This window comes from Tamandua tetradactyla, chromosome 15 (genome assembly GCF_023851605.1).
Source record: "Tamandua tetradactyla isolate mTamTet1 chromosome 15, mTamTet1.pri, whole genome shotgun sequence".
Lineage (NCBI taxonomy): Eukaryota > Metazoa > Chordata > Mammalia > Pilosa > Myrmecophagidae > Tamandua > Tamandua tetradactyla.
In genome coordinates this window covers 78317938-78338350 of record NC_135341.1, presented here as the reverse complement: position 1 = coordinate 78338350, position 20413 = coordinate 78317938, and the positions used below count along the sequence as shown (strand labels likewise).

The window sequence follows — 20413 nt, the reverse complement described above, 5'->3', positions numbered from 1 at the left end:
AACAGAGCATAGAATGGTCAAAAAGTTGGGGTTACAATTTTTAAAAGGGTTGTCCAGACCAAGTAAATAACATTTGAGTAAAAACCAATGGAGGTGGGGAACATATTCTGGCAGAGAGAAGAGCAAGTACAAAGATCTTAAAGTGGCAGAATCCTCGTGCGCTAAGGAAGAGCAAGGAGGCTGGTATGGCTGGAATGGAGTGAGTATAAGGGAAATTGGGAGGAGACAGAGCCAGAGTCAACAGAAAGCCAGGCTGTGTAGGTCATTAGGATAACTTTGGCTTTTATGGGAAGCTACTGGAAGGTTTTTGTAAAGGAGGAGACATTATATAATGTTACACTATAATGTAATCATTCTATAATGCTACATTATAACATAATCATTCTAGCCGTTATGCTGAGTACACAGAAGTCAACATTTTCTAACTGAGAAAATTAAATAATGTAATTGCCATCAACTGAAAAAAAGTTACAAGAGATCTGGTGCTGAAGAGATAGGGGAAAGCGTCAGGACCTCGTTTTTGAACATGTTAAGTTTAAGACAGCTTCAGACATTCAAGTGGAGATATGAAGCAAACAGTTGAAATTATTCCGTGGCAAAAAGGAATAGTCAAGACCAGATACATAAATTTGCAAACTGTCAATATATACTGTGATTAAACCTATGAGATTGAATAAGATCATCAAAGGAGTGAAATTAAATTTAAAAAAAAAGATTCAATGACTAAACACTAGGGTATTCTAATTTTAAAAGGTTAGAGAACAAAGGAGATTAAGAAAGAGTTGCTAGTAAGGAAGGAGGAAAGCCAGGGCAGTGTTTTTCTCTCAAGTCCAAGTCAAGAAAGTGTTTTAAGGAGGAGGGAGAGGTTAGCCATCTGCTGTAGGAATGTGGAGGTTCTTCGTGACATCCACATAAAAGCATGAGAAAGCAAAAGCCTCATCAGAGTGGGCACACAAAAGAACATGAGAAAAGGAGCTGGAGACAAGTATAGATGGCTAAAGGAGTTTACTTATAAAATGAAGGAGAAAAACTAGGCAGTAGCCAGGAGAAGATGTAGGGTCAAGAGAGGGTACGAAGAGGGGAGAAATTTGGATGCTGGCAGAAAATACCCAGCAAAGAGGAAAAACTGAGAATGCAGAAAAGAGTTGAGAAATGCTGAGACATGTCTTGAGTAGAGAAGGAGGAGGGGCATGGACAGCGTCTCTAGGAAGGAAGACAGAGTGTATGGGCCCAAATGCAGACAGGTGAGCAGATAGAGTCTTGGGAATCGGCAAAAATTCTCTCTAGATTGCTTCTATTTTCTCAATAAAACAGATAGCAAGATAATTATTCAAGGGTAAAGATGGGGTGGGAGTGGGGGGGGAGCATTGAAAGTTTGAAGAGAAAAGAAAAAGAAAAAGTATGGGAGGAGTCATTGGACAGTGGGAGAGGGAAAATACAGTATGACTCCAGACAGCATTAGGAACCATTTGAGGTTAGTGACCATGAATCAAAAGCGAGGACAGATAGCATGGTCATGTTTCCCTCCATGTGAAGCCACATAGGGCAGGCAGAGGGTGGGCAGAAAGCTGAATTTAAGTAGGGTTGTGGTTTGGCCACTTAAATATGGTGAAGCAAGAGAAGGAACAAGAATTGAAGGGGAATATAAAGAAATGACTATGATGACTAACCAGGGAATTAAAGCTGGATAAGGATTCACATGCAGGGATAAGAGGTCAACACAAAGTGGAGAAAAGGAGGAAGAATAAAAGATTTTAATCTCTGGGTATGATCAGATGGTTACTGAGAGACAATGTACTAGAGAGAGTGAGCAGAAAAGATAGGGGTGAGAAAGTAAGACACTTGAAAATGAAGCTCTGGGGTGTTGGTGCTGGTGCTGACGGGCCCTGGGGAATGGCAATGGGAGCGGGTGGAGACAGACAGGATACCAAATAATCGATGGGGGAAAGGAAGCCAAGGAGCTCAAAGGATCATCCATGCGGATACTGAAATCCTCAAAAGTTACAAGTGAAATGTTGGAGAGAATGACAATGAGCAGGGGGCTAAAATCTGTGAGCCAGGGAACTAACCCAGGAATAAAGATGACATGAAGCAGGGGTGGTTGGTGGTATAGGCTGAAAACAGATATTCAACCATGGGTTTTTTTCAGATAGAAAGCAAAGAGACTAGTCAGGTATTGGCAATGAGGGGTTTGGGGAAAAAAACAATCAAACAAACAGTTATCACTGAAGACAGCTGGAGGGGAAGTAGGATCTATATCATCTTGATCCTAAGCTATTCAAATGTATAAAATAGCAATACATAAAAGAATATTAAACACAGAAATTAAAATTCTAGGGAGTAATAATATACTGGTATTTGTGGATAACAGGTTGTGCTGAGTAGAAAAGTTGTAAGTAATCATACAAACATATTAAACAATGATTTGCATTAGAATCACCTAGGAGAGCTGTATAAAATGCAGATTTGGGTCTCATATGATACTACTGGATCAAAATCTCTGAAAATCTAAAAAGCACCCTGGGTGATTCTCATGCACACTGGAGAACCTGCAGGTATAGACTAAGGGGAGTTTCGGATTCAAGCCTCAAGCTACCCCTTTACCTGCTCTTGACAATGATAACTTACCACCCCACCCCCATAAGTTATACAGGGAATCAACATACACAAAAATTATGGAGCTACTATATCTTCAAAAAGGAGGTGAATGGCTTAATATATCTAAATAGGAACTGAGGATAAACAGAATATACAAAAAGTCATATACTTTCAACATTTAGTAAACCCCAACGCTATTACATGCTTGAAATATAATGATAGATAAGACAAGGACACTGCCCATGGAGGACTGCTATTAACTAACATCACTATAGCTCAGCGGAGGAGATATTGGCACGTTGGGTGGGATAATCCTTCCTGCATGGGACAATCCCAAGCAAGTTTAGTAGCCCTAGTCCCTGACCCTTAAATGCCAGCTGCAACCTCAGTCGTTCTGACAACCAGAAAAATTTCTCTGTACATTTCCAAATACCCTCTAAGGGTGGTACTGCCCTATTGGAGACTACTGATAACTAGTAACCCTGTTAACCACAAGGAATCAGATGAAAAGATGCACTGTGGATCACCCATCCACCTTTGAAATAGCTCACCGGCAGTTCTGGAGATGACAGAAAAATGGTTTCGGGAAACAGAACTATTAGAAACAGCATTTTCCTATGAACAAATTACTGCTATGAACATACCTCTATTTTTCCAGTTAACCTCTCAATTTCAGACCGGTCCTCCCTGTGATTTTTGGTGCTTCCTCTTGAGTCCCTTATTTGCTTTTTCTGTAGCTTTTCATAGCTTCTCTTCAGTCTGCCTAACTGTAGAGACAGTTACTTCTATACTTACAATTCAAGAATTTATAAACAGTGGTGATAGGACAAACTAATATGAAAGTAAGAGCAGCTGCCAAATAGTATTATTAAAATTATATTAAGAACATGTTAAATTTGCAAACTAAAATACAAAACAAAACTAAAAATTATATACTGAAAATAAGCATTAGAATAGAAATATAGAGTCAAAAAATAAAAAGGGGAAGATATATTTTTAAACAAAACTTTATTTTTATTATAATAGGCTTCCCCTTAAGAACCAACGCTACACGCATATACACACACATACACACACACAGCAAACAAAAACTCTTTTTTCTTTCCTATAGGCCTGTGATTCTCAAACCATTCTTCTGTGGAACACTGGTATTCAGTAAGCAGGAGAGAATCACTTTGGAATTAAACAAAATAAAAGCTGTTTTTTCTGCAACCTGAAGAATAAAATGGAGCTAATGATAAGATTTCCTCATTTTAGAGTTTTTAATCTCAAAAGGCTTTTTGGATCCTCCATTATTTAAAAATCTAGTTACTTTTAATTCAAAAATTAAAATATTAAACATAAGTATTTGGTATCAATATTTTACTGTATTATACACATTAGCTCTATTTCCTTCAGGCACTCAACCAAGAAACACATTTTAGAATCCATGATCTAAGTAGTATCAAACATATAATTAGGCAAGAGTCTTTGCTGGATTCAAGAAGAGAGAAACAGATTTCTACCCCTGTATCTCCCATGCAATATATACTTCCCACTTCATGAAACTGGCTCATTAACAAAATTCTCACAGTTAAAAAAGACAGAATTATACCACATGTAACAGAATTAAACTCTTACTTCCTCATGTAGCTTCTTCAGCTCCTGCTTATACTCCATGGCCATTTCTTGCTTGGCCTTCTCATGTTCTTCTAGCTGTTCACGTAACATTTCAACCTAAAAGCAGTCAGAGGCAGTATTTTTCATCACTAGCACTGAAACAATATTCTTGAAACATAAAAACAGAAAATAACATTTGTAAACACAACTTTTCAAATGTCCATATATGATAATACCCTACTTATCAGGAAGCCAAATGTTTAGTTATTTTAATAATCCAAAACATTGACCCCTAAAATGGAGAACAAACAACTGTTGCTGAATTTTTAGGTATAGATTCAAATTTGCTCTCAAAGTCTGATTTATTCTCCTCAAACCTTTTCATCAAAAAATTCATGGAAAAATTGGAAGAGACATGAAGGTATAAGAACCTTGGAAACTAAAAACACTGAATGAAAATCTACTAGACCTCAAGAATAAATTTCCATAAATCAAAGGCAAAATAATAATATCTGAAAGAAAGATGACAGGAGGCTTGTGAATGCTTTACAATTTACTCTACTTTAGAGAAGTAAGTTTCACCAATCAGAGTAAATAATTCACCCTAATCCATTTTTCAATGGTTTCATATCAGCCACAGCTATTCATACTAGCCCTCAACACCATCAGTATTTCTGTACATCTTTTTTGATAACTAGTTGGAACTTCATTCATTAATACCCAAGAGTGGTGGTTTTGTTTGATTGTTTGAAGGGAAGGAGGGAGGAAGGAAGGAAGCTGATAGAGTATGGAACAAGGGACAGGAGGTAGTAATTTCAATATCTAAATCATAATATAGAACTTTAACTTTTTAAAAAACAACTAGAAATAAACACCTTATATATTTATTGGTGTTTAGTACAATTCTAATCAAAGAACATTGGTAGGATTTTCTCTGGAACTTAAAAAGTGGTTCTTAAGGTCAAAGTAGAGGAACAGATATAGCCAATAAAATGGAAAAGATAAAGCTCTACTTGTTAAAAAAGATCGAAGTGAATATTTACTGGATTTCTTAATGGAACGGAGAGAACTTTCTGAACTTAAAACTAATGATAAAGTCACTTTAAAATGATAGAGTTGGTTGACTTGTGGTCAATGAGGAGGGTAAGGGGTATAGGATGTGAGTTCTTTTTTTTAATTTTTATTTCTTTTTGTGGAGTGATGCAAATGTTCTAAAAATTATCACGGTGAAAAATACAAAACTATGTGATAATATTGTGAGCCACTGAATATATAATATGGTTGGGCTTATGTGTGTGGAGATTTCTTATTAAAAATATTTTAAAGGAATTATAGATTTGATTGTGTAAAAACATACTGTTCTAGTTTACTAGCTGCTGGAATGCAACACACCAGAGATGGATTGGCTTTCAATAAAAGGGGATTTATTTAGTTGACATATAGTTCTTCAGAGGAAAGGCAGCTAACTTTCATCTGAGGTTCTTTCTTATGCGGGAAGGCACAGGGTGATCTCCGCTGACCTTCTCTCCAGGTCTCTGGGTTCCAACAACTTTCCCTGAGGTGATTTCTTTCTGCACCTCCAAAGGCCTGGGCTGAGCCGCTAGCACTGAGATGAGGTATGCTGAACTGCTTGGGCTGTGCTACGTTGCACTCTCTCATTTAAGCACCAGCCAATTAAATCAAACATCATTCATTGCAGCAGGCACGCCTCCTAGCCAACTGCAGATGTAATCAACAACAGATGAGGTTCACATGCCATTGGCACATATCCACAGCAATAGAACTAGGCACCCTCACCTAGCCAAGTTGACACCTGAATCTAACTACCAACACATACATTTTCTACATTTTTAAAAATCCCATTAAGAAAATTAAAAGGGAAATGAGGAAAAAATTATTAAAGTAATTTATTTTTAGCCCTTTCAAATCAAATTTTTAAAAACTGTTAAATTTTCTATTTTCAACAGAAAAATAACCCCAAAACAAGAACAATTTTCACAAAAACATAAATGTCCAGTAAGTATTTGAAAAAGAGCCTTAGTTAACACCACTAGAAATCAAAAGAAAATTTTAAAACCAGGGGCATTTTATCAAACTGGCAAAAATTTTATAAAATAAAAACTCATATCGAGAAATCATTTTAAGTCAGGGGCCAAAAGAGTGTTTGGAGAAACATAAAGCACAATAACCTTTCTAGAAAGCAACCTTCAAAGTTATTTTTAACCTTGAAAGATTTTTATAGCTTAAGGAAAAGTCCTTATACTGATTAAAGGAAACATTACAAAATGTTAATACTTGTTACTTTTTGGTTTATGGCATTATGGGTTATCCTATTTTCTTCTTCATATATTTATATATTTTTCAAATTTTTTGCAATAGTGTGCTGGCTTGAAACTGTTATGTACCCCAGAAAAGTCATATTCTTTAATCCTGATTCAATATTTTAGTGTGGGATCTCTTGAGTAGGTTGCTTCCACGGAGACGTGTAACCATTTGATTAGATTCTTTCATTGGAAGTGTGCACAACCAATTGTGTGTGTGACCTTTTGATTAGATGGAGATGTGACACCACCCATTCAGGGTGGGTCTTAGTTTACTGCAGTCCTTTAAAAGAGGAAACCTTTAGGAGAGAGCTGACATTGATGCAGACATTTGGGGCTGATTGGGGTGCCAAAAGAGATGCCTGGATAGCCAATGCAGAGAAGGCTTACATGCAGATGTTAGGAAATGCAGACGCCCCAGGAGACACAAGGAGCTGGGAAAGCTAGCAGAAGCTAGACAGGAACCAGAGCCCAGTAGACATCACATGTGCCTTTTCATGAGATACTAAGCAAGCCAGAACCTGGAGAGGGTTGACCCAGAGAAGTGAAGAAAGGACCAACAGATTCTGGCCATGTGCCTGCCCACGTGACAGAGGAAACCCAGATGTCATTCAACCTTTCTTTGGAGTAGTTATCTGTTCTACTTTGCTAACTGCTGGAATGCAATGCACAAGAAACGATGGCCTTTTAAAAAGGGGAATTTAATAAGTTACAAGTTTATAGTTCTAGGGCCGTGAAAAAATCTCCAAATTAAAGCAAGTCTATAACAATATCCAAACCAAGGTACCATCAAGAGGTTATCTTCACTCAAGAAAGGCCGATGAGTTCAGGGTTTCTCTCTCAACTGGAAGGCACATGACGAACATGGTGACAGTCTGCTTTCTTTCTCAGCTTCCTGCTTCATGAAGTTCTCCGGGAGGTGTTTTCCTTCATCTCTAAAAGTCTTTGGCTGGTGGACTCTCTGCTTTGTGCTTCTGTGGCATTCTGTCATCCTTCTCTGCTTTTTCAAAAACTCCAAGGGTCACTGGCTGGTGGACTGTGTGGTTCTCTCAGCCACATGGCTCTGCTTGACTCTGTAATGGCTTTCTCATTATTCTCAAAAAGCTTTCTCTCCAAGCTGAACAGTGAATAGGGAAGTATTTGCAGAGTCCCCTGGGGGAATGGTGAGAACGGGGGAAAATTCAACTTCCCCAAGTGGAGAATTCTTGATATTCTCACAGGCAGCGAGGACAACCAAATCGATAAGCCGAATCTCCAGTCTTGGTGTTTGTTCATATGAAACTTAATCCCACAAAAGATACACTAAGCCTTCTTAAAATTAGGCCTAGGAGTCACCCCCAAGAGAACCTCTTTTGTTGTTCAGATGTGGCCTCTCTCTCGGCCGACACAGCAAGCAAACTCACTGTCCTTCCCCTCTCTAAGTGGGACATGACTTCCAGGGTGTGGACCTTCCTGGCAACGTGAGACAGAAATCCTAGAATGAGCTGCAACTCAGCATCAAGGGACTGAGAAAATCTTCTCGACCACATGGGGCAAGAGCAAAATGAGACAAAATAAAGTGTCAGTGGCTCAGAGATTCCAATCAGAGTTGAGAAGTAATCCTGGAGGTTATTCTTACCATTAAATAGATATCACCTTGTTAGTCAAGATGTAATGGAGAGGCTGGAGGGAACTGCCTGAAAATGTGGACCTGTGCTCCGGTGGCCATGTTTCTTGAAGATAATCGTATAAGGATATGGCTGTCACAGTGTGACTGTGTGGTTGTGAGTGCCTTGTGTCTGATGCTCCTTTTGTCTACCTTATCAATGGACACGTAAAACATATGGATTGAAAATAAATAAATAGTAGTGGGAACAAATGTTAAAATAAATTTAGTAGATTGAAATGCTGGTGATCAGTGAAGGAGAGGGGTAAGGTATGTATGAATTTTTTTCTGTTTTCTTCTTATTGCTTTTTCTGAATTGATGCAGATGTTTTAAGAAATGATTACAATAATGACTATACAGCTATGTGATGATAGTGTGAGTTATTGATTATATAACAAGAACGGAATGATCATATGATAAGAATGTTTGTATGTGGTTATGTATCATAAATAAAAAATAAATAAAAAAAAAAGGGCATTCTCTCCAAAAAATGTCTCCTGATTTATAGGATCCCAATAAATTAATCAAGAACCACCTGGAATGGGTAGAGACACATCTCCACCTAATCAAGTTTAATACCTACACTTGATTGAGTCACATCTCCATGGAGATAGTCTAATTAAAGTTTCCAACATACAGTGCTGAATAGGGATTAGAAGAAATGGCTGTCTTTACAAAATGGGATAAGGATTAAAACATGGTTTGTCTAGGGCACACAAACCCTTTCAAACCAGCACAGAATCTTTCTCTGGATGACTTAGTTTGGACATTTTTATGGTCTTAGAATGGTATACTTGAAACTTAGTAAATCTACTTCATAAAAGCCAACCCCTTTTCTGGTATATTGCATTCCTGCAACTTTCACAAACTAAAACAAGCAGCTATTGCTTTTATAAGCAAGGAAAGAAAAGATGGGTTTTTTTTTTTAAAAAAAAAAAAGGTTAACCATAAGCCTACCTACTTTGCTTTGATAAAGATCTTGAAGATTCATCTGTTTGTTTAGCACAAGTTGAGTATCCTAGTTATAGATATTACCTAGCTCACAACTTATTAGAAGAGGCAAAATTAGAAAGTGAAGAGAAGGTAGGTACTTAAGAGGCAAGCATACTGAGAAGAAGAAATGAGAGATAGTTTTTAGCAAAGACAGAGGAGAGAAAAAAAAAAAAAAAGAAACATATGCCCTAGAAGTAGACCTCTGTCTAAGCTACCATACAGCATGAAGACAAACCACAACACCGTGTAGTAACTTTCATTCCTTAATAAAATAACAAAGACACCAAGAGAAAAGGTATTTTATACTTTGTATCCACCCTATACCCCTCCCCCCTCACAAATATACCCTCCTCCCATGCACACACACACACCTCCTTGAACTTTTAGTAGCTGTGACACCTTAGACCTTTGCCATATATTAGACAAGACAGGCCTGCAGAATCTTAAGAACTTTCAATGATTTTAAAATGCCTTCTGGCAGCACGGAAATTGACTACAGAACCTTCAAATCTAACAAAAAGAGGTTTTTGACCAAGGTTTATAAAAGCAAAAAGAAAAAAGAATTCACAACTTTCCTCCCTACATTTCACAATCCCTTCTCATTTGTCCCTCTTTTATCATTAAAATCACCTATATCCCATGAGAAGTCACATCCAGACGAGAACACTTTATCAGCATGAGCCTGTGACCCATTTGAAGACGCCTGTCCTTAAGAATCTTACCCCAATGATCTTATCTTGCTCTGGACTCAGCAAATAATGTGACATGTGGGATCCCTGAAGAGTACCAGAATGTTGATCTGGTCTTCCTGGACCTCATGGCAGCTCAAGTTTCTTCATCTATCATTAACTTACAAGATAAATGCCAAAAGTATATATAACCTACCTATCAATAAAGAAAGAAGCAGAAGAGCCATTTTCCTCAAAACTCCAGAAAAAAAGTTAAAGGGTTACAGTAATTGAGCAAGTACCAAGTCAAGAAAATGCAGCTTTAAAAAGAGTAGGAGAACCTTGTTCTCCTTGCTGGCCCCTCTCTCCACCTACTCCCTGACTCAAAGAGGAGCAAGCTTGTGCTCTGTTATGGGACCCTGGCTAACCCTAATGTTTGTATTGGGTACCTGTAGGTCAGTGCCAGTCTTTCTGATGATAGCCTGAAATACTGAACCACAGATATAGACCCGCTCATCTATGGACATTTGATCTTTGATAAGGCAGTCAAGCCAACTCACCTGGGACAGAACAGTCTCTTCAATAAATGGTGCCTAGAGAACTGGATATCCATATGTAAAAGAATGAAAGAGGACCCATATCTCACACCCTATACAAAAGTTAGCTCAAAATGAATCAAAGACCTAAACGTTACATCTAAGATCATAAAACTGTTAGAAGAAAATGTAGGGAAATACCTTATAAATTTTATAATACGAGGTGATTTTCTAGACTTTACACCCAAAGCATGAGCATTGAAGAAATAAATATATACATGGGAACGCCTCAAAATTAAACACTTTTGTACATCAAAGAACTTCATCAAGAAGGTAAAAAGACAGCCTACCCAATGGGAGACAATATTTGGAAATGATATATCAGATAAAGTTCAAGTATCCAGAATTTATAAAGAGATTGTCCAACTCAACAATGAAATACAGTCAACCCAATTACAAAATGGGCAAAAGACTTGAACAGACACTTCTCAGAAGAGGAAATACAAGTGGCCAAAAGGCACACGAAGAGATGCTCAACTTCCCTGGCTATTAGAGAAAAGCAAATCAAAACCACAATAAGATATCATCTCACACCCACCAGAATGGCCATTATCAATAAAACAGAAAATGGCAAGTGCTGGAGAGGATATGGAGAAAGAGGCACACTTATCCACTGTTGGTGGGAATGTCAAATGGTACAACTGCTGTGGAAGGCAGTTTGGCGGTTCCTCAAAAAGCTAAATATAGGATTGCCATATAACCCGGCAATACCATTGCTAGGTTCTACTCAGAGGACATGAGGGCAAGGCCACAAACAGACATTTGCACACCAATGTTTATAGCAGCATTATTTACAATTGCAGTGATGGAAACAGCCCAAATGTCCATCAACAGAGGAGTGGCTAAACAAACTGTGGTATATACATATGATGGAATATTATGCAGCTGTAAGACAGAATGAAGTTATGAAGTATGTAACAACATGGATGGACCTTACAGACATTATGCTGAGTGAGATTAGCCAGAAATAAAAGGACAAATACTCTATGGTCTCACTGATATGAACTGACATTAGTGAATAAACTGGGAATATTTCGTTGGTAACAGAGACCATCAGGAGATAGAAATAGGGTAAGATATTGGGTAATTGGAGTTGAAGGGATACAGACTGTGCAACAGGATTGAATGTAAAAACTCAGAAATGGACAGCACAATACTACCTAACTGTAATACAATTATGTTAAAACACTGAATGAAGCTGCATATGAGAATGATAGAGGGAGGAGGGCTGGGGGCACAAATGAAATAAGAAAGAAAGATAGACGATAAAGACTGAGATGGTATAATCTAGGAATGCCTAGGGTGTATAATGATAGTGACTAAATGTACAAATTTTTAAAAAGTTTTTGCATGAGGAAGAACAAAGGAATGTCATTATTGCAGGGTGCTGAAAATACATGGTAATCAATATTTTAAAATTTCAACTTACGTGTGAGACTAAAGCAAAAAAATGCTTATTTTGTACAAATTTATATTTTGACTAGTGCATTTCGTAATATAACTTATATAGGCAGCTTAATTGAACACCATTAGTACATGGAACCTTGAGTAGGACATGAGATTTAGTTGGTTTGTCCAGAGTGATGCCCTGATAAGTTCCAGAGTGATTTGAACAGTGAATAAAAAAGTATTTGCAAAGTCCCCTTTGGGGGGAATGGTGAGAACAGGGGAAAATTCAACTTCCCCAAGTTGAATTCTTGATAGTCTCACAAGCAGTGTGGACGACCAAGGCTATAGGTTGAGCTCCCAGTCTTGGGGTTTGTTCACATGAAACTTAACCCCACAAAGGATAGGTCAAGCCTACTTAAAATTAGGCCTAAGAGTCACCTCCAAGAGAACCTCTTTTATTGCTCAGATATGGCCTGTCTCTCCAGTCAACACAACAAGCAAACTTACCACCCTCCCCCTGTCTACGTGGGATATACTTCCAGGGGTGTGACCCTTCCTGGCAATGTGGGACAGAAATAATAGAATGAGCTGATACTCAGTATCAAGGGACTGAGAAAACCTTCTCGACCAAAAGGGGGAACAGGGAAATGAGACAAAGTGTCAATGGCTGAGAAATTCCAAACAGATTTGAGAGGTTATCCTGGAGGTTATTCTTACGCATTAAGTAGCTATAACCTTGTTATTCAAGATGTAATAGAGAGGCTGGAGGGAACTGCCTGAAAATGTGGAGCTGTGTTCCAGTAGCCATGTTTCTTGAAGATGTTTGCATAATGATATAGCTTTCATAATGTGACTGTGTGATTGTGAAAACCTTGTGTCTGATGCTCCTTTTATCTACCTTATCAACAGATGAGTAGAACATATGGAATAAAAATAAATAATAGGGAGAACAAATGTTAAAATAAATTTAGTTTGAAACGCTAGTGATCAATGAAAGGGAGGGGTAAGGGGTATGGTATGTATAAATTGTTTTTCTGTTTTCATTTTATTTCTTTTTCTGAATAGATGTAAATGTTCCAAGATATGATCATGATGATGAATATGCAACTATGTGGTGATATTGTGAATTACTGATTATATATGTAGAACGGAATATCAAAATTGGAATGTTTGCATTTGTTTGGTGTTGTTTGGTATTTAAAAAAATACAAGTAAAAAAAGAAATAGTGAACCAGGAAATTTGTTTCAGGCTAATTGTGTTGGTTTAGAACTGTTACGTACCCCAGAAAAGCCACATTTCTCTAAACCAATCTGTAGAGGCAGTCTATTGTTGGGTCGGACCTTTTGATTAGGCTGCTTCCATGGAGATGTGACCCCATCCATTCAAGGTGGGTTTTAATCTTTTTACTGGGATCCTCTATGAAGAGAATAAAAAGTAGAAAATATAGAGAGAGCTTAGAACCATCACAGACAGAAGAGAGATGAAACCAAGACACAGAGGTTTAGAAATACTAAGCTAAGACAGAAATTCAGAGTTTGCCCTAGAGAAACTAAGTGAGAATGTTTCAAGAGAAAGCCACTGGAATCAGAAGCTGAAAGCAATGAACCAGGAGCAAAGCCCAGCAGACACCAGTCATGTGCCTTCCCAGCTGACAGGTGGTCCAGATGCCAGCAGCCTTTCCTCAAAGTCAGGTATCTTTCTCTGGATGTTTAATTTGGAACTTTCACTGCCTTAGAACTGTAAATTGTAATCTAGCACATTCCCTTTGTAAAAGCCAATCCATTTCTGGTATATTGCATTCAGTGAGTATTAGCAAACCAAAACAGATTTTGGTACCAGAGAAATGGTGTGCTGCAATTTGCAAATACCAAAAAGGCTTTAAAAATGGAGAAGTGGAAGATTCTGGAAGAATTGTGAGGAGTTTAACAGGAACGGTCTAGAATGCTTTGATGAGATTGTTGGTAGAAATATGGACTCTAAAGACATTTCTAATGAGGCTTTAGACAGAAATGATGTGTCATTGCAAACTGGAAGAAAAGCGATTCTTGCTTTAGAGTCAGAGAGAATTTAGCAAAATTGAGTCCTGGTGCTGAACAGAAGCAGAATTTGAAAGTGATGAGCTGAGATACTTAGCTGAAGAGATTTTCAAGCTAAATGTGGAAAATGTACCTTGGCTTCTCCTTGCAGCTTATAGTAAAATGTGACATGAAAGGGATAAGCTGAGAACTGAACTCTTAGGTACAAAGAAACCAGAAATTAGTGGTCTGGAAAATTCTGGGCTTCCATAAAATGACACCCCAAAGACTAGTGCTCCATATGCAGTCTGACCCAAACACGGAAACAGTCAGCTATGTCAGGCCAAGCCAGGATTGGAAATGGAGTTATCCAGGAAAGATCTGTGGAAAATACTATTGTCTGATGGTTATAATCCCTGCATACTACTTAGGAAACTAACAAAAGTGTTGTTGGGAAGTGTATAAACAGAATCACTGTCAGTCTGGACTAAAAGGGGCAGAAAGGGGACTAACTGAAACAAAAATAACTTCAAAGGCAGAACGATGGAAGCCAAGGTCTGAAGTCAAGAAATCTTGAGCCAGGGCAGTGGACCTACCCGTGCACTTGAAGAGAGTAAGTTTGCCCCAAAGGCAGAGAGCAGTTTTAGTGCAGCATCCCAGGCATTGGAGAAAGTGGGGCACATTCCTTGGGGGTTGGGGAGAGCCTCACTGTCACCCCAATCCTCTGGATGGGTTAAACATGAGCCCCTGAGATGGCAGAGCTCCTTGATACTGCCTGGATGTTTGGAGAGGGTGGAGCCAACAAAAAGGTCCTATTGCCTGATTTTTTAAAAAATATTTTTATTGACAAAACTTTACACACATACACTTCATACATGGTGTACAATCAGTGGTTCACAGTATCATCACATAGTTGTGTATTCCTCACCATGATCATTTTTAGAACATTTACATCATGGTGGAAAAAGAAGTAAAAAGAAAAAACTCATACATCCCATATCCCTTATCCTTCCCTCTCATTGACCACCAGTATTTCAATCTACCCAACTTATTTTACCCCTTATCCTCCCTGTAATTTATTTATTTTTCATATTTTTTTAATTCATCTGACCATACCTTGGATTAAAGGAGTATGTCTGACAGTTTTGGCCCTTGTATGCTGCACGACAAACCCACATATTTTTGGTAAGATCTGTATGAACGGAACCACTGCCAGTCTAGATTAAAAGGGACAGAAAAGGGACAGATTGAAGGAAAAATGACTTCAACGGCTGAACAATGGAAGCTAAGGTTTGGAGTCAGGAAATCTCAGGCCAGGAGAGTGGATCCACCCATACATGTGGAGAGGGTAAGTTTTCCCAGGAGGCAAAGGGGAGGCAGAAAAGTGTTGCCAACTCAGGTCTCACAGAGAGAAGAGCACATTTCCCGGCGATTGGGGTGATCCTGGCCACTACCCCACTATTCATAGGGGGTTGAGCATGTGACTTGGAGACGGCAGAGAGTCCAGGTACCACCCAAATGCTTGAGGAGGGTGGGGCCAAAAACAAGTTGGGTCTCCTCAAGCTGCCCATTGTTGCAACCCTCATCCCAATGTTTGAAGAGAACAGAGCTGCTGTATAAGCCCTTGGAAAGGGTGGGACTCAAGCCCCAAAGACCCAAGGATGAAACATCATTCTATAAATGACTCTCAGACTTTAAAATCTAATGGAGTACATCCTTCAGGTTTTCTAATTGTTTGGGTCCAGTGACCCATTTCCTTCCAATTTATTCCTATGGCAATGGGAATATTTATCCTATGACTGTCCCTCCTATGTATATTGGCAGCAGATAACTTGTTCTAAGTTTCATGGGTCCATAGCAGAGGAGCATTTTGCCATAGGACAAACCACACCTGTAACTGATTTTGATGAGACTTGGTACTGTTTTGATTTGGTGTTGTATTTGTATCGTTACTGAAAAAATGTAAGGCTTTTTTGATATTATGATGGAATGAATATATTTTGTATTCTTTTGGGGGTCCAGAGGGTAGAATGTGCTGGTGTGAAACTTTATGTTCTCCAGCAAAGCCATGTTCCCCTAATTCAGTCTTGTAGAGGCAGACGTATTGTTGGATGGGACCTTTTGATTAGGTTGTTTTCAAGGAGATGTGACTCCACCCATTCAAGGTGGGTCTTACACCTTCTACTGGAGTCCTCTGTGAAGAGAAAAAAAGGCAGAAAACCTAGAGCTTAGAACCGACACAGACAAAAGAGAGATGAAACAAAACACAGAGTTTTGGAGACACTAAGCTAAGAGATGAAATTCAGCATGCAGAACCATGAAGCAGAGAGTCCACCAGCCAGCCGGCTACCTTTGGAGATGAAGAAGGAAAACAACTCCAGGGGAGCTTCACTGAAGCAAGAGGCCTATAGAGAAAGCCAGCAGATGCCGCCATGTTCGCCCTGTGCCCTTCCAGCTGAGAGAGAAACGTTGAACATCATCAGCCTTCCTGAACCAAGATATCTTTCCCTGGATGGCTTAGATTGGACATTTCTATAGACTTGTTTTAATTTGGACAGTTTCACAGCCTTAGAACCGCAAACTTGCAACTTACTAAATTTCCCTTTCTAAAAGCCATTCCATTTCTGGTACAGTGTATTCTGACAGCTAGCAAACTAGAACAGTTGGTATCAAATTAAACACTATTGTCATAGATTTAGGATGTTAAATTTAAGACCTATGGTAACCACAAAGAAACTTCATGAAAAATAGATACAGAAAGAAATGAGAAAGGACTCAAAATGTCAAAATATAGAAAGTCAAATAAATATGAAAGTATGCATCAAAGAAAGATCTGAGGGATGAAAAGGGTATAAGACCAACAAAGACCAAAGAGCAAAATGGCAGAAGAAAGTCCTGTATTATTATTAGTTACTTTAAGTATAATGGATTCAACACTCCAGTCAAGAGGCAGATTGACAGAATGGTTAAAAAAGCATGATCCAATTAAATGCTGTTTACAAGAGACTCATCTTAAATTCAAAGATACAAGTAAGTTGAAAGTGAAAGGATGGAAAAATATATACCATGCAAATTGTAACTAACAAGAGCTGTGGCAGTCATACTAGTATCAGATAAAACAGATATTATGTAAAAAAATATTTCAAAGGACAAAAGAAGGTCACTATATACTGGTAAAAGGGCCAATTCAACAAGAACATAATTACAATGAGGGCAGAGCCCCAAAATAAATGAAGCAAATATTGACAGATCTGAAGGGAGAAAAAGACAGTACTACATTAATAGTAGGAGACTTTAATACACCACTTTCAATAATGGGTAGAACCTTTGGACAGAATATCAGTAAAGAAACAGAAGATTTGAATGACACTTTTAATTAACTAGACCTAACAGATACATATAGAACACTTCACACAACAACAGAATATATATCTTTTTCAAGTGTACATGGATTATTCTTCAGGATAGACCATATGTTAGTCACAAAACAAGTCTCAATAAACTAAAAAATATTAAACTCAACAAAAAGACAAACAACCCAATAAAAATGGGCAAAAGGTTTGAATAGCTATTTCTCTAAGGAAGTTATACAAATGGCCAAAAAGCCCATAAAAAGATTCTCAACATTATTAGCCATTAGGGAAATGCAAACAAAAATCACAATGACACTCTCAGAACTAAGAGTGGAAAATCTTGAGGCAAAGGAAATGCCTGGACTAAGAGTTTGGGAAGGGTGGTACTCCAAGGAAAATTGGGGAGCTGGTGACAGAGGAGGAGGTGATTGATGATGAGTAGAGAAATGCTACACTGTAGACTGAAGCACCTTTTCGCTGCAATCCACAGACACTTTCTCCCTATACAGAGGTGTCCTCTCCAGAAGCAACCACTTGACTGTTAGGACAATTGCAGTAGATAAGCATGGGAAGGAATTTTATTCCCAGTATATTTCCTTTGTCGTTTATGGGCTCTTCATTGCTCCATTATAATATCTGCAATGTAATAAATTCAGATTTATATTTTAAATGATGTTATTTGGTAACAGTGCTTAGTTACTTTCTCTGAGTGACATGGTTTGACCCAACAACCTGACTTAGGAAAGAGGAAGATCATTAAGCAGTAAAAATATAGAAGGAGAAAAGTCATGTAATGGTGACGGAGCTCTCTCTGGGCAAGGCTGCAACTTGTGACAATTTTTTCCTGATTAACGTCAAGTTCCACCTTCTTATGAACTGACATTGAAGATTCTAGTCCCAGTCAAGGCTCCCAAAGAATGTTTAATGGCTCTAAGTGTGATTTTGCCTCAAAAAAAAAAAAAAAAAAACACTGATCTCTGTGTCTAAATATTCTGAATACAAAGATGTGGGCCATATTTGAAGAGGTTCAATTTTGTTCTCCACTACTCAACTCTCAAGTGAACTATTCTATACAAATCTACTTTAAGTATGTATTAATTTCAGTATTATTATGTAAAGTACACAGCTGCTACTCATTAAAAATTAATCTGGTTTTTAAAAAAACACAATGAGAAGCCATTTCATACCCACAAGATACTACTGTTTTAAAAAAAAGGAAAATAAGTGTTAGTGAAGATGTGGAGAAACAGGAACACTTGGACATTGTGGGCAGCATGTAAAATAGTGCAGACACTTGGAAAATGGTTTGGCACCTCCTCAGAAAGTTGAGTATAGAAAGACCATATGACCCAGCAATCCCACTTCTAGGTATATACCCAAAAGATTCAAAAGCAGAGACACAAAGAGATGTTTGCACATTGGTGTTCACAGTGGCATCATTCCTAATTGCCCAAGGATGGAAGGTACTCAATTGTCCATCAACCAGTGAACAAATAAGCAAAAAGTACATATACATATAGCGGAATATTATGAAGCCATAAAAAAAGAATGGCATTCTGATACATGTGACAGCATGGATGAATCTTGAAGACATCATACTGAGTAAAATAAGCCAGAAACAAAAGGGAAAATACTGCATGATCTCACTGATATGAAATAATTAGAATAAGCAAATTCATAGAATCAGAAACTAGAATACAGGTTATCTGGGGAAAAGGTACAGGTAGGAACGGGGAATTAATGTTCAATTTGTACAATTTCTGGATGGTGGTGATGGTAGCTCAATATTGTGAATGAAATAAACATTACAGAATTATATATATTTGAATAAAGTTAAAAGGGGAAATTTTAGTTGGTACATATGTTACTAGTAAGAAAATTTTTAAAATTTAAAAAACATAGACCTGTACAACATAGCAAACCCCTATGTGAACTATGGACTAAGTCAATGGTACAATTATAATAATATTCTTTCATCAAATGTAATAAAGGTACTATACTAATGCAAAGCGTTAATAATAGGGAAAACGATGTGTGAGGGGCTACATATTAGAATTCTGCATCTTCTGCATAATTTTTCTGTAAACCAACAACTTCTCTAATAAAACTAAAAAAGATATAATGTATGTTAGATTCACAAACTAAAACCTCAGGATAGGTCCCCCTATTCCCACAGAAACCCTTTCAACACACTGGACAGTTAAAATAAGCAGCAATACAGTCCATCACAAAAAAGTAAAAAAATAGGGAGGGTCATGGTGCCTCAGTACAGAGTTCTCGCCTGCCATGCCGGAGACCTGGGTTCAATTCCCGGTGCCTGCCCATGCGAAAAAAAAAAAAGGAAAAAATATTTTGGAAAAATTATCTGAAATAACACTAAGAGCAATGATACAGAATTTACCCTAGCAAAAATAAAACATTATTAACACTATGTGGAAGAAGAGGGCTTCAAGTTCCGATTAACTGTATTTGATTCTTATGAACACTAAGTCACTGACCAGTAAATAAGGATAAAAATATTAACTAGTAATGAAGATAACAGTATCTAGATGTTCACAGAGTATTTAGCCCTTTCCACTACAGGGATTTTATAAAACTAAAATGAGAAAGCAAAAAAAAATTAGGTATGTTAAAATATATTAATATAAAAAGAAATAAACTGTTTTAATAAGTACAAAGGTACAAATGTACTTTTTATTAATTTAAAAAGATAAGTTCAGAAATATAAGAACTTTCACTGTGTAAGATTGATAGTGTGCTAAATCATGCAACTATCAGAGCTTACTACTACCACTAATCATTTCCAAACTTTTCCAGGCCCAAAAAGAACAATCCAGAAATCCATGGAATAGGATACACAAGATGCACATTTTCAGTCACTCACATAAGAATTGGCTGTTACTTTATTTTTATATAAACATTAATCAAAAAAAAATACACATAGAAAAGAACAGCTCAATGAGTAATCAAAAAAAGAATCTGCCTATCAGTCATCATCACCACCATTCCCAAAGCATGTCCCTTCCAACCCCATTAGTTTCCACCCCACCCACCTCCCCACAGCTAACTACTAGTCCAACTTCTATCATCAATGTTTTACCTGTTTTTGCACTTTATATAAATGGACTCACACAGCATATACTCTTGTGGCTGGTATCTCTCACTCAACACTATGTTTGTAAGATTCATCCATATTCTTGGTCTGTAGCAGAAGTTAACTCATTTTCAGTGCTT

General features: G+C 37.7%; 1 protein-coding gene across 10 annotated transcripts in view; it reads right to left on the bottom strand.

Annotated features, from left to right (window-relative positions):
- Nucleotides 1–20413, bottom strand: part of CEP63 (centrosomal protein 63) — an 85130-nt gene that overhangs the window by 32316 nt on the left and 32401 nt on the right. For all 10 annotated transcript variants that reach the window (XM_077130174.1, XM_077130176.1, XM_077130175.1 and 7 more), the window contains 2 exons: nucleotides 4219–4314; nucleotides 3243–3365 (listed from right to left, as the gene is read on the bottom strand). In XM_077130174.1, coding sequence (XP_076986289.1) covers nucleotides 3243–3365; nucleotides 4219–4314 — 219 coding nt within the window. The remainder of the gene's footprint in view (nucleotides 1–3242; nucleotides 3366–4218; nucleotides 4315–20413) is intronic.